This window comes from Dromaius novaehollandiae, chromosome 2, assembly GCF_036370855.1.
Source record: "Dromaius novaehollandiae isolate bDroNov1 chromosome 2, bDroNov1.hap1, whole genome shotgun sequence".
Taxonomy (NCBI): domain Eukaryota; kingdom Metazoa; phylum Chordata; class Aves; order Casuariiformes; family Dromaiidae; genus Dromaius; species Dromaius novaehollandiae.
This window is the reverse complement of record NC_088099.1, coordinates 166,445,636-166,461,266: the sequence shown is the minus strand read 5'-3', so window position 1 is coordinate 166,461,266 and position 15,631 is coordinate 166,445,636. Positions and strand designations below refer to the sequence as shown.

Sequence of the window (15,631 nt, the reverse complement as noted above, 5' to 3'; positions counted from 1 at the left end):
TTCAGCATGCATTTAACTATGTTACTCATCCAGAAATGAAGGTTACAAGTGCAGAGCCACTGTAAAAGAAACATTGTCTAGTGGGTGAAAAAGTCTGTTAGAGAGAGAGAGAGAGAGAGCACGAGCCCTGGTCCACCCATGTTCTCCCCAAAACAGTCGCAGTGAGTTGATTGGAAAGTGTGAGCAAATGTGTGCCTCCAAGCAGAATTTGTGGGGAAGGGAGGAATTCTCCTGCACACACGCGCTCGCGCTCCTTCCTTACATTCCTGAAAGATCCTTCTCAAGGCATGCACGTGGAATGATATATTTAAAGCATCTATTTTTTCCCAAACCCAAAGAAAATATTTGTGTTTGGGTAATTGAAAAGCAAACTCAGAACCAAGATGAATCATTGGTTTTCTGCTGCAGAGGTAGGACAACCCAGCATTTTTATGTGTAAAAAAAAAAAAAAAAAAATCTGGAAATCTGCACTTAAAAAGCCGCACCAGTTAGGCTGGTGAAAGCCTGGAGAAGACAGGCACTGTGTGTTGAGGAGTTCCCTGCCTGAAATGCATCTCAAGCTCTGTACCACAAAGTTGATGGGCCCTTGAGAGGGTTATGAGGGAACGAAGCAGTGGTCTTGGGAGCAGTGACGGAGGAGATGTGTTCCCTGTCACTTGTGGTGTAAGAGGCCAAAACATCTGTAGAACAAAACAGCTGGGAAACTGTGGTTGTCTCTCTAGAACTCTTAAGCAAGTTTTAGGACATATAATGCAGTGCAAAGAGGTGTAAACCAGTGAGCAAAAAATGTGAGCCAGAGTGGGAGGGCTAATTGCACCAATTAGGGGAAGAAAGGAAAGGAAAGTGGATAGCAGCAGTAATAACATAGTCTTTCCTCTGAGTGTTGCTTCGGTTGTAAGAAAGGTAAAGAACCCTGGGTAAATGCAATGGGTTTATTAGGTCAGGATGATGTTATGAAGGCTGGTGGCTGGAGGAGTGGTTAATGTGCAGGGTCTCCAGGAGACTGTGTGAGCTGACTCAGTGTTTCGCTGAAGTTACTTTTTTTGCGTGTTGGATAAGAGAATTGCTGACACTGTGGGATCATGGAAGTGTCCTTTCTCTAATCCACCTGATGGAGAGAGAGGGAGGACTTGAACTATTTGCAGAAGATTTTAACTGGGAACGAACAACATTTTGGCTATGGAGGTCACTGGGTATGCTGGTGGGTTTAACTAGAAACAGACGTCAAAATCAAAACACCACGGGATCTCTTACTGTATCTTAGTTTGGATGAAATCAGGGTGGTTAATGCTGGAGGTTTGTCTCTCTATCCTAAACAGCCTGCCTCATTCCTTCGCTGGGTTTCATTGCACGGCAGGGTTGAGAGAGGTCTCTCTATCTTGCAGGAGACAGTCTTCCCCTGGCAGCCAAAAAGCAGATTTGACATCCTGAGCACAAAACCAAACTGAACAGCCTTACCCAAATCCAGGCCTCCAAGTGGAGTCTGTGTACTTAGTGAATTTAGTGTAACACAGGTGATGTTTTAAGTAAGAAGTTGTGCAAAGAAGGTGATTGTATTTAAGGGGGATTTTCACTGAGAAGGTTGAACATGGGTTGCTCAGAAGGATGGGACAGTCCAAAGGAAGAAGCAAGTTTTCTGTGTTGTATCGACCTGTTTCAGATAGTCCCAGCAATGCAAAAATCAGCAGTATTTCTTCACGGATTTACCGTCCATCTTCCCCTTCAAAAGTCCATGTGTTTATTTCTATTTTTTTCCTCCTCTTTTAGCAACGAGCCAGGAAGATGAAGTGCTGCCTTCTCTCTGTCGCTTTGACCGTCCTGCTGTTTGTTGTCATAATCATTGCGGTCTCAGTCAAACGCTGATCTGGCTGCAGTTTCCACAGGTAAATGCCTTTAACTAAGTCTTTTATCATACCCTGTAAGATAGCTAGGAGACAGCTTAGAAAGCTGATAACGATAAGAAAAATGTATCTTAGCTTTCAGGTTCAAGTCTGGCCTATGAAATTAATTTTCTTTAAAGGGTATGTGAGCTCAGAAATAGCATCCTTGGTGGATCTTTAAAGTGTATGATGAGTTGTTATTCAGTCTAAACATCTCATAAGCCTTTCCTCTGCTGTGTTGTGTTTGTTTTTTTATGTGAGTCCTTTAAAAAGAAAGTATAAGACAAAAAAGTTTTTCTTTCCTTTTTTTCCCCCCTGTTTCACCAGTAGAATGAATCAAATAAGTTAATTCATCCTTAATTTCTGTCTGATAAAAACCATCTCTGAGTGTCTGCTTCTTCAGATGTTTGGTAGGCCATTATTCAGGGATAGATTGTCAAATTTACAGAATTTCTACTATCCAAAGGGCTCCAGCCCTTTGGCCTGAGTGTCTGCTGCAATAGCAGGTTTTTTGAGTGGTAAAGCAAGAACCCAAGAGTTTTAATGAGAGTATCCTGAAGACATCAGGCAGGACAACTTCTGGTTTAGAGAACTCTCACGTCCCTCACAGAGACCTGCATAAAGCACATGGGATATCAGCCCTGTACCTAGTGAATACTGCATTTTACTGAGGTTAACTAGGACCTTTTTGATGATTTAGGCAGAAATTTCTTAGTCTGGACTATCCTTAGTCTGAACTATCCTATATTACGAGCCCTGTGTTATTTAAATCTAGGAGAAATATCTCTAAATACTTTTCTACACTTTCATCCTTACTTAGGCAATCGGCTACTGGCCAGTGCTGAATAGAGCAAGATATCAGTGAGATGGACCTTTAAGTGATCCAGTATGGATGCTCTTATGATCTTTATATATGTTAAATATATGCCTATATTAATTCTATATATATTTTCGTCCCTCTTTTACACAAGAGACATTGCGTACAGATCCAGATGGTGATCTGGCCTGCTGATTTAAACCTAGAGTAATCCCAGCAATTTTGGTTACATTACTCTGGTTTGAAAATGTGATGCCTCATGGTAATTTATAGTATAATAAAATTTGGTTTATATATACTTAAATATTCTCAGCCCCTAGAAATTACAAATCTTATCAACAGTTAACTAAATCTGGATACATTTTAATTTAAATCCCTTAAGCACATAATATCAGAGAACCAGAATATTATAACAATAAAAGTACATTGAGTTACTAGAACTAGAGTTAATCTTCTGTTAACAGATCCACATGTTGAGGGAAGTGAACCTAGAGATCCTAATGAAAGCCCTAGGAAAATATAATGCTCTACTTTCTATCATCAGCTGGGAAACTAATTACTACACTTCTAAAATATGAGTTACTTTCCAGCAGTGTAAGTACAGGCAAAAACTGCATTGAGTTATATTGGAACAAGTATGGTTTCTGATCATTATAAACTATTCTTAATCTAGATTGACCCCAAATGCTGTGCAGCAGATTTCACATTTACATTTTGAAGATTTTGGAAAAGGAAGGTTTTCAAAATTTCCATGTGCACGGAGAACATTTTTTCTATTCTGAATTGCAGTGCAAATGGGTTTTAAAATATCAGTGGATTTAAAGTTTCAACTACCTCAACAAACTGTTTCATGTAAAATTGCCTTACATACTTTTGGGAGATAGAGAACAGCTGGGTTTTAATGTATAACAGCTCTACATGACAGTTCAGAGAAAATAAAGGGAAAAAAGCTAGTTGGGGAACTGGTTGCAAAATAATCTGAATTGTGCCAGGACACATAACTAAATAAAAGCCCAACTTTACTAATGATTGGCCAGAACTTCCATTTAACTTGTCATCCAAAAGTTTGTTCTGTGCCGAATCAGTAAGGAATCAAAAGAAACCCCACCAACCATGCTGTTGAAATGGTTTATGCCCCATTTAGATGATGTCCTGGCTAGGTTTCTTTAGCTGTCGTGAGTGCAGCTGTGAAATCTGAAGGTCATTGCTTGGTGAGTTAAAGGAAATAAATTACGTCAATATTATCTAGATGATCATCAATATATAGGCTTCATTTTTTCTATAGATACTTTTGCAATGCTTATGCTGAATTAATGGTTCTTCTCATAAGGGCGAAAAACCACTTTTATATTTTTCGTGAATCAGACATGACCTTGGCAGACAAATCCCTTCCTGCCATCGGAAAAATCATTTTTTCCTGTGAGTTTCCCAAGCAGTGGTGGCATCCTGGGCTCCTGGCTCAGTGCGTGCAGAGAGACCAGCTGTTCTGGAGTGCTCTGAGCCCTGGCTTCTGCCTTGTGAGGACCCTGCCATAAGTATGTCACTTATCCCTTGGGGCAGTTTTGTCTGGAGAGAGAGAAGAGCATCTACGGAGGACCTGGAGAAACTCCTGGGGACTTATGTCTGTACGTTTGTTTGTTGCCACCTCAGGAAAATAGCCCAGAAACTTTTGGGTCACATTGCTCACATTGTAAGAGCATTGCAGCTGCTCTTTTTCCTGTTATGGTTCAACATCAGTAAACATCTTAAAAAGACAGAATCACAATAACAGCCCTAAAGATGTCCCTCCTTTAACAATGTCTTTGTCTAGTGTCAGGATTTCTTAGCCTGGATGGATCTTCTGTGTCCTCAGTCTTTTGTGACTCACTTGGGTGCGTGCAAAAATACACAAAGTGACAATGAAGACTGTTCGCATCCTAAGTCTTAAGCATTTTTTTTGATTGGGGGGAAGAAAAAGGTGACAAACCTGCAGAAAAGTACTAAAGGTACTCGAAGGCTGGAAAGTATGCTTTCCGATGAGAACTTAATCATCTTTATCTGTTTAGCTGAAGGAAGAAAGAAAGATGACTTAACTGCTCTGTGCCCTTTTCTTGGAAGATATTGCAGCAGAAGGTGCCTTCCCTGTTTCTAAGATATCTTCAGGCAGATGAAGGTTACTAAACTCAGTACATGGACTGCATTATATAGGTCCTTAGACCCTATGGACTTACTGTTCTTTCCAACCTTGGAATCTGTCAATGAATAAAGAGCAAGAGCACAGAGGAGTAAAGGAGTGTATCCCTGCTCAGTGGCTGATGCAGTAGCTCGCGGAAATGCATGAGAAGAGCAGAAAAACAGGCAAGTGTGCAAGAGTGATCGTTCTACAAAATATTCTCCCAGTCTTCACCAGTTAGGTTTCCTGATCCCAGAAGCAGTTATTTAGTCTTTAATCACCGTCAGTGCTTTCCTCTCTCATTAGCTTTGTTAATTTGTCCAGTCACTTTCTGAACAACTATAAACTTTTAACATGTGAAATATCCTGAGCAAGGGCTTCCACTCTTTATCTCAATCAGCATGCAAGCTTTAATGAAAAATCCATCTTGGGCAGTTTCTCCAGAGCAGGGCTCTAGCCTGTATGGAAAATCAAGAATTAAGTTCCAGGCATCTGTTTCCTGAGCATGCAACTCTATTCTTTTGATCTTAGAGAATCAGTCATAGGAGAAAATTGGAAAAATATTTTGACTCGGCCTTTGTTTTTTTTTTTAAATTCTTATTCACAATCACAATTTTCCTTGCCTATTTCTTTTATTGGCTTATTATGTGATTAAATGTATTCTGTACTGTGACCAAGGAGAAAGAGTCTCGGATAGTTGATTTTATACAGTCCCTCTTTGGTGATTTTATTTTCTTCCGTTTCTCATCTTGAGTATTCTTTCTAGTACCTCATGCTCTACGTCCCTGTGTGCTGGACCCCTGGCATCTTGCAATGTGGTAGGATTCATAAGACCTGCACTCTTCATCACTTACTCAGAGGAGCAGACCCTTCATGATGTCCAGCCTGAAGAAGTAAAGAACATGTTCATGAGAGCTTTTAACCTTGTAGTTTGAAACCGAGATGGCAGAAAAGATTTCTATACTACAAGATTTTGTTAGATCAGCCTCAGAGAGCCACATTTGATATTCCTTTCCCTCATAACAACAGACTTCCAGGTAGATTATAGAGTATCCAGGTAGATTATAGAGTGTGGAGCCAAGAGGAGGTATTTCCAAGGCAGGACATCAGTCACACACCAAGAAATGCAATTTGAGCCTGTATCAGTAGGGATCATAAGGGCTGTAGATGGCACAAGGGGACAGGTGACAAGGTCAACAAGTGAGGCACTTGGCACTTAGAGCTCTATCATTCCTTCCTATGCGGAGATGTGTCTGGGCATCCTCTTCCAACACAAGCAATAGAAAATCTGTTGTTTGCTCTGTGCATCTCTCTCCTGGCAATTTCAGGTTGTAAGAGCAGAACAGTTCCTACTCAAGATGCAATTTGCAATAAATTGGCTTAATGAACATTGTAAATAAGGGCAAAACATAGACAACTTTGTTTCATGGGATTGCTTTTGCATTTTGAATCGATATCATGGGGCTGCCTTTACTTATTGTCTTTTTTGCTTTTACCACACCTGCAGAAGGCTTAGTAACTATGAGAGTGGCTGAGTTTTCAAGCCTATTTCAACCTCTTCAGCCCTCTGGGGGTCAACACATTTGCCAGCTGTCATTCAAATTCTGAAGTAATTCACACCTCTGCCCTGGCGTTGGCATTGCTGCCATGTCTGCTCTGCAGTACAATCAAGAATCAGTAACTTTGCTATATCTTTTTTTTCTTATTATTTTGTAAAGGATCCAACACTTACAGTCAGGCGTCATTCAATTCTTACCTTTTAGTGTTGCCTTAAGTCTTTATGGCTCAGATCCTGGCATCCTTGCTCAAGTTTTGCATTGGCAGGAAGGCTGAGACAGATTCAGCAAATTTGTGTGCTTCAAACTTAAACCAGTCGAAAATGAGATCTGAATTTTCACTGATCAATTTCCCAAGAAGGTTTGTCTAAATAAATAATTGGGCTGGTATAAAAAAAATTTGGCCTAATTGCTTAAATCAAGCTAATATTTATATTCTTTAAGATGTTCCTGCTTCTAATGGCCAGGTCTGCAGTTCTCTAAACTAAATTATTTCTATGGAAGCCAGCTGAACTCTGAGATACAGGCATGTAGAGGAGAGAAATGATTGCCAAGAGAAAATGAGATTTTAAGAGACAAAAGGTCCTTTATGCAAAAGATCCTTCAAACTAACACAGGACAAGAAAGGTGCAAGGCAAGGAAATAGGCCCTTTTATTTCTAAGAAGTTCTCTGAGTTTTCCCAAATCTTATACACATCTTCCAAGCCTTGAGACACATGAATATTTTGATGGCAGGTTACTGTGGCTGAATACATGTCAGGCCACAACTTGATAACTGTCCATCAACACGATCTTAGGTCATTGCAGGTGTCACATAATGCCAGGTCATTAACTTTGTGGTGAAAAAGAGCTAAGGCAGGATGTATTATGTTGCCTTTGCTTTATACTGAGCGCCCACATGCCAAAAACTCCTGCAGCTCAATTAAGATGTAGTAATTTGAATTCACTGTTTCGAATCCAAAGTCAGTGGGAATTTTAGGCAGTCAGCAGCTTGCTCAGTCCTGTCTCGGGTTTCTGCACTCTTTCTTTACAATCGACAGGAAAACAGAATAATCCAGCTAAGTTTCCGTGTACCATCCTGACCCTCCAGACTAATGGAGAATTGCTGATCTGAGCTACTGAAAGAAATCTGCAAACATTAATTATTCATTCTTTGCAATGCCTAAGCATGATGGCACACCTCTGAGAACCTGCAAGAAGAGGCTGATTTTCAGTGCATTCAGTTTCTACTGCAATAACGAACACAAAAATGCCCATACTGGTTCAGACTGATGGTCTTCCTGGCCTCATGCTGTGCCATTTACAGCTACTTAAGGAAAGACTATGTGAAAGAGGACAAGAGCAGAGAAGAGCAGGTCAGGAGAGGCCATCACTCATTCTGATCCTTCTTGGCTCTGGGGTGAGCACCCTTTCACTGAAGTCTGTTTGGGAAGGTGTGTGAGTCTTCTTGATAGAGCAACAAGAGGCTTTTCTTGTCTGGAGAGCAATTCCTCTTGAGTGGAGGATGATTAGGAGATGGGCAAGGTTCCTGTACATTTTATCACCTTTTCAGTCTCAGCTGATTGCAGGATATTTGAAAGCTTTTGTATGTAAAGGAGAGAGAGAGATTCTGAAAAAGGCACTGCAGTTCTGGCAAGTAATAGACAAAGCTTTACTTTCCCTAGTCACATTATTAAAGTGCTGCAATTGTTCTGTTTTTTCTCCCCAAGTAACCTAGAAATCCAATTGTAGCAATATACTCTCTGAGAACGCTGTTTTTCTTATTGAAACAACAAGGCCACTGGAATTATGGCAATGTTTTGTCTCCAAAATCAGCCTCAAAAGCTGTGTCTATCTGTTTTTTTTCTCATTCTGTGGGCACACAATAGTGATAATAGAAGCTCTGAGAATATCAGGTTTTGGTACACTTAGGTAATCTACCTATCTGTGTTCTTGAGATATAAATGTGAAAAACTTGACTGCTGAGATGAGGAATCCTATAGGTTTTCTTTGGAATAGGGCAGTGTGCAGTACACCAGTGCCATTTACTAAATGGGAGGATGTGATGCATCATTAGTACAGAAGCTACTTGAAAGTGTTAAATGGGTATTATCCTTGGTGGTGGTTTCAAAGCAAAGTAATTTGGGATCAATGTGCTCTTGAAGAAAACCTAATAAACAGCGCACTGGATTTTCTTTGGAAAAAGTGGGCTAAGAAAGAAATATTTCAGCTGTTTAGTTAGAGGAAATGATACCCTACAAGGAAAGTGTCTTCTAAGAGTAGTAAATCTGTGATTATAGTTGGCCATGAAGGAAGATGTGTTGTGAATGGACCATGGTTTGGTTTCGGTGTGTTAGTTGTGTCTCTGAGAGAGATCATCTGCAGTTGTGTAGGTGGGAGGGTTGTTCTTTCTTTTCACCGATAAGAACTCAAGTTTTATCTCAGGGAACTGGAGCCTGAACAACTTAGTGGTCAATGGGTTCGTCAGCATTTCAATGTCTTAGGAAAACCATTATAACTAATAAAATGTACTGGCTGAAGTAGTGTATAACTTTATCCCAGCAACATCCACTGAAGCCCTGGTGATAGTCATCCCAGCTAGAAGGTGGCCTCATCCCATGGTGTCCTGTAGCTTGTCTTGTCTTCCATGCTACCAAGTGCTTCCCTCCAAGCAGAAGCAAGCATAATGATCTGAGAGTTATTCTTTGAAGCTAAGGGTGAAAGCAGGTAGAGCGCAGAGGGCTTGTTTAAGGCTGTTTCTATAATGTCCTTTTCTTCCTATAACTTCAAGACAAAAAAAAAAAATCTCACACAGCTTCAGACCTGGCTGAAATAACATAGTGGCTCTCATGTCTTTAATAGCTATCTACCTCCTTGTGCTGATCTGAGTAATAACTACATCTCCTTAGTAAATAATCTCTTTAATATACATATAATATACTTGTAATTGCATTTATCTCTGGAATGGGAGATTCTCAAACCATCTTTAAAATAAGAATTATAATTCTGCTGTACTCAGTGAAATTTCTGAAATATCCCATGTAGTTTCATTAGGCTTTAATAGGAGTTGGAATCTGCTTCACAACAACCTTTCATTTACAGAATATGTTTGAGCTCTCAAAATAGCCTTTCTCAATGGATCTGTAAAAGAAGCCTTTTGACTTAAATACTCATTAAAGAAATAACTGTCTCTATTTCCTAAAAACTGCTGGAGAGATGGCTCCTTTCCTTCTGAGTTTGGTAAGAAAGTTGCTTAAGCTTTGGCAGATTATTAATTCCCCAATTAATAGCCATATTTTAATAGTGAAATGGCTTTTTTACATTACAGTGTCAAATGACTTTGCTATAAGGTGCATAAACCATTTCTCCTAGAATTAGGTCATCAGAAATGATGTGAGAACCTGTACAAAGAGACACCATATTTACAGCTGTGCATCTCAAATTAATCTTATCATCCCAGCTTCTTAGAAGACCAGCAAAGTTTCATGTTACTGAAATGATACACAAGGTGGAATCGCGGTAGATCATTTCAATTTTCACACTACTATGAGTTATTGAATTACCTCTTGTTAGCTGAACAGCTATAGCTGTCCACGGACAGGCTGCTGAGGGTGCAGAGTAAATGCATTAGTTTTGATGTCATGTCATCAAAACATGCTAAGAATAACATTGCATCAGTTGCTGTCTCTCAGCTGACAAGCAGTAACTCATTAAATGGCAGTAATTTGATCAACTTGGATCATCTGCCTAGTCTTTTGATTAAAAAAAAAAGCCATATTATCTGTGGAACATTTTCAAGGCATCTGCTTTTTCTTCTTAAAGTTTGAGAGTGCTAGAGTACTTTTAGAAAAACAAATATCTTTAGCACCTTAGGTACAGTTCTGGATTGGAGGGGTTTTTTAAAACGAGGACAGAAAAAAGCCCATACAATTTAAGGCTCTGATGACAGTTGTCTGCATTCCACTTTGCTTCTTGGCTCTACATCGTTTTAGCTATTTAAAAGCCATAACTATAAACTTTAAGTGCCTTACAGAATCACAGAATGGTTAAGGTGAGCGGGGACTTCTGGAGATCATCTGGTCCAAAGCAGGGTCACCTAGAGCAGGTTGCTCAGGACCGTGTCCTGTTGGGTCTAGAGTATCTCCAAGGAAGAAAACTCTACAACCTCTCTGGCAACCTGTTCCAGTGTTTGACCACTTTCACAGTAAGAAAGGGTATTTTTTTCTTGTGTTTAAGTGGGAATTCCTCTATTTCAGGTTTTTCAGGGACTGTTTTCTTGACATGGCTTCTTCTAAGCCATGTGTCTTATAAAAACTTGTTATATGAAGAGGCATTCTTGTTGATTATTTTGAAGAAAATTGTTCTTATTTTTATAACTGTATTGTGTTTGTTTGTATTGTGTTTACAACATGCAATTAAGAACTCCTATTAAATTTTCTGCGCAGATCCCAATAACCAATATTTATTTACATTTTTTCAAGTACACAGCATTAAAAATAATGTCGAATAGAAATTTGATGCAAGGGAGAAGCTGTAAAAGCTACATTTCAACTTGTATGAACAAATTTGGGTATTTATTGGCCTAGGAAATTTTATCTTTTGACATTCAAATTCAGTTGTGGGGTGGCAGACACACAAAGTTCTTGGAGTCCCTTTATTGGTAGCAACTTCTGCTTTATTAAATTATGTATTCCAAAGCTTATATTGCTAATGACCAGTATATGGCAAATGTATTCTACAAGCTTATTAGTACAGAAATTATTGTAAGTGGCTGTTATAGTTCATTAAGGCTTATTTATTTTATAGTTCATTAAGGCCAATTTTATAAGACTAAAATATATTTTAATAGCCATTTTTGCCTCAGTTTTTATATTTCCCTGCTCCCTACTGCTAGTAATGGTTTCTGATTTTCTTCCTTGGTCCTGTATAATTTGCCACTGTGTTTACTGTGAACTACTTAGTGATGGCTTAAATCAGACCAGACTATTCAGTTACATATGCTTTTCATGGGTCAAAATGGCTGAGTACATTGATCTCGGATGTCTTGGTCCATCACACTGGATGTTTTCCACGCTTTATGGACAGGAATTTCTCTTAGTGCACAGATGTGATCAAAGATTTCTGTAACTTAGTTCTGTGAGTGCCTTGAAGCCCAGAATAGATTTGATTTATGCTTAAAAAGTTGTACCATGGGAGTAAAAGGGAGTGTGGGTAGTTGTTTGGTTTTTTTTCTTCTGCTACCATAGCCGTGTTAGTAAAATCCTTTAAAATTAGTTCTTTGATGAGCTCCATCATTGCGAATGTGTAGTATATTGCTTAATACAATAAAAATGTACCAAAGTTGTTTAATTTATGGTTAAATTCTCCAGTTTGGGGAGCTACATTTCCAGGCTGAATTTCAGCTGTGTCCTCTTTCATAGCTGTTGGTAACGGGCTGTTGCAATCTGAGTGGGTCTTGCCCTTTGCATAGTGTCTTGCTGAGCCAGGAGGTGCTGAGCTTGTCCATGGCAGATGAGCACTCAATAAATACTGCATTGCTGCAGATAGGAAGATTTTTCGCAGCAGGTTTTCTTATAGATCACAGAGGAACGTTCTCCATCTCTGATGCACTCGTTTCCCTATGTAAGAGAAACTAAAGGGCAACCTTACTCTAAATCTAGTCAGATTAGCTCAGAGAGAGACTAACATACAACTGGGCAAAGGAGGCATCCACATCAGTTCAGATATGGAGAAAATCTATCTCTTTTTTCATGCCTTTTCCATTCTCAGTAAATATTTAAGTATTCAGTGATGAAGATACCAGAATTGCAACATACTGCCTCTTTTAGCTGTCTTAGCTAGCGAGCCATATAACTGTGCTTGTTTGCTCTCTGTCTCAGCAAATATTAACTATAAGAAAGACCAAACAGAAGCCCTTTTGCATAGCTCATAGCCTCCTGATTTACGGTAGAGTATCCTGGTTCAAACCTTTACTCTGGGTTCAGGGCAAGGATCTGGGTTTGAATTCCCATCTAACTGTGTAAGGCTAAAGCCAGGAGGAATACTATGAGGAGGACTAAACTATGTTTTCCTCTATCCTTGTGGGATTAGATGCACTGAAGTGCCAATACTGTTTTCATAATGCTGTGTTCAAGCAGTAATTTCAATACAATTTTCTGTTGTGAGGATTTCATTTAAGCGAAGTCAATATGTTAATCCTTTGCTAAAACTTACACCGCCATGTATGTGCACGCATGTGCACCCAAAACCTGGTGCATTCAGCTACAAAAAGCCTGAACTTCGGGTGGGTGAAGCAAATAACTATGACTGTGGTGAGTGATAAAAAAAAAATTGCCTCAGTTACAAAGAATGAAATAAGCTGTGGTTAATCAGCAGTCAGCCTTCTCTTACATTTTCTTCTAGCTCAAAGACCAAGTACTGACAGACAGAGCCTTAAATATTGTGTGTGTGCATTTGTGTATCTGTATGGTTGTACTGGGCATTTCTGTGTTTCTGTTCATGTTTGTATATAGACATAGAGGCCTCTCTTGAAAATGGGCTAATTTCACAATGAAATATCTTGCAAATTGCACACTATTGGTTTAAATTGCCTATTACAATACAAAAGGCTTTAGAATTACTTGCCATTGTTGTGATTAAGCCTTGAATGCCCTCCCTTTTCACTGGAAGCATTTATAGAAGCCACAAAGATTGGCATTCTTTCTCTTTGTATTATTTTTAATTAGTGGTCATGAGGGCTGCTCTTGTCTAAACACCTAGGAAGTTAATGGGCTTACTTCCACAGGAATAGGAAATCTCAGAGTACTTTTTTGTTTGTTTTTTCCCCGGTAAGATCTTTGTGCATACAGACACAGCTCCTCAGGAGCCAGGAAAACAGATTTCCATCTTCCAGATTCCACTGCTTTTCTTTTCTCTCCCTAGGTGAGACTGAAATTCAAGATTAAGGCACCTAATTTGGATGTCAATGCACCTCCATGTGAGCCAGGTGTTCTGAACTCCTGTTATAGTCACTAGAGATCTAGCAGCCCACACAGCACTTTGGCTGCTTTGATGGACTCAGTGTGGTTGCCCACACATTTATGTCTAATGGGCTTTGGAGATGCCCAAGGCTACGTTGCTTGGACCCCAGCTGTGAGTCCAGACGGGCATAGTTCTCACTCGTCATAGCTCCTAACCCCACACAGACGCCTTGTAAACCCCAGCAAGCCTCAAATGGTGCTGGATGGTTGTGTGCAGGCAACTGGATTGGGCCTCAAATGTCCACTATGGAGCTGGATGGTTGTGTGCAGGCAACTGGATTGAGCCTCAAATGTCCACTAGGGAGTGAGTTACTCTGGGCTTCTCTGACACTGTACTGTCTAGAGGTCCAGTAACTATGATTAGAGCTTAGACACCCATTGCACATGGAGACAGAGATATCTTGATGCCAGAATTTGAGTGCCTTAATTCTGACCTGAATCCCCAGTCCCAAGCAGAAGGACCATTAGGATTCACCATAGTGAAAATGATCTGAAATGTGATTTGAAGGCAAAAGTCCCTTTGAATGTCAAGATGGGTGTACCTAAGTGAAGCTGGTACTTTTGAGCTTTATTTACTGCTGTGACTGTGCTGGCTGGACTGAATGTGGGCTGGACTGATAAGGGTTATATGTGCCAACTGTAAATCTTCTGCAGAAAACACACTGCCTCCAGGCCCCAGAGTTTTAAACTGAGGAAGGGATTGGAAACATTTCAGCTGAACTTAGCCAAAGTGGCAGATAAAAAGGACTCGGAGGCTGGTGCTGCATCTAATGTGACATTAGATCTGGCAGTCCTGATGTACATTTTTGCCTCAGGGATCCAAAGTAGGTGGGTCTGTTGTTTCAGCGGGAGCCGACCAACCTTTTTGGTCCTATGAGCAGGATGATATTTAAATATGGTCAAAAACCACACCACACATATGACATGGCTTACAGGCAGAAGCCGACAACACCTTCCCAGGGCTTCCCTCATTACACTGCGGGCTGGGCTGGTGGTTCATCCCAGGGCTGCCAATTTGACTTGCTTCCTCCCACAGCTGCAAATCTGAATTATGCAAAAGTCCCTGTGCTAGCACAGTTCTGTATGTGGGAATGGCTCATGCGCCGCATCCGTCTCCAGATTCCCCCATCGGCTTCCCCTCTTCCAGCGTATTGCTGGAGGCCAAGTACTGGAGAAAGATATTGCATATTGTCTCACATACCTTGCCTTGCTCTGGTTCCTGCCAGAAATCCAGCTTCTTCACTTGTCCATCCCAGGAAAGCCTCTGAGGCCTCAACTTCTCATCTAAGATACTCACTCACAAGTGTCTGCATATCCATGCAAGCTCATATAACCTGCCTGAAGTGGTGAAGGAGCAGCTCCAAACTTCATAGCTGTAAGGAATCCCTACTGTAATAATGTAGACCATATTATTTGCCTGCATAGAATAAGGGTATATGCAAACTTCTTACAGTGATTGCTGCTCAGCTACAGAGTTGCAGCAACCTGCATGGCTGACCTTGTGCTCACTGTTTCCTTGCTGTTGAGTTATATCAGTCCCACCTTGCAATTGTCTTGTTCAGACCTTCACGGTAAGTGATGCTGATTCAGTGGGAGCCCTGGCTGCACATCAGGTATCCAAGGAAATGGTTAATTATTCCTTCCCCAAAGAACAAAGACACCATCATGGTTTCTCATATCCACTGCAAGGAGTCTGAGCAATGAACCCAAATTTTGTGTGCAGTTGCTATGAAACGTGATATTTAATGTATGTTTCATCCCACCTCACTTCAGACGTTCTTATACTGGGCATTTAGGTTAAGCAGGTCTTCTCACTTGTCAGTGGTGGAAGTTAAGCACAGGCACAAGTTAATTTGCTGCTTTCTATCTTCAACACTCACATTAGTGGTGGAGAACTTGCTCTCTTGAGATGTTTCTCTCTCTGTATACCATGTATGTCAGATATCAACTTCTAAGCAGCTGAACCCAGTGAAGGTAACACCAGATTTAGCTGGAGCTTTTTATGTGCAGATGGGAAACCCATATACAAATGGGCATGATGACTGCCTCTCTCACCCACCTTAATACACGGACTGGAAAAATGACACATAGAGAGGAAAAGGGATAAAATGGACTAACGCTCTGCTCTAGCAAGCCCCGAGCACATGCTTAATGATGAGCACATGAAGCCTGGCTGCCCTGTAGCAGCTGGTGACGCTGCTACTGTATTTAGGGCATGTGCTTCATTG

The 15,631-nt window shown here is 40.4% G+C and overlaps 1 protein-coding gene across 11 annotated transcripts in view; it reads left to right on the top strand.

The window, feature by feature from the left end:
• The window catches only part of TSNARE1 (t-SNARE domain containing 1), a 474,003-nt gene that overhangs the window by 408,945 nt on the left and 49,427 nt on the right, over positions 1 to 15,631 (top strand). For all 11 annotated transcript variants that reach the window (XM_064507932.1, XM_064507929.1, XM_064507934.1 and 8 more), the window contains one exon: positions 1,768 to 1,883. In XM_064507932.1, coding sequence (XP_064364002.1) covers positions 1,768 to 1,883 — 116 coding nt within the window. The remainder of the gene's footprint in view (positions 1 to 1,767; positions 1,884 to 15,631) is intronic.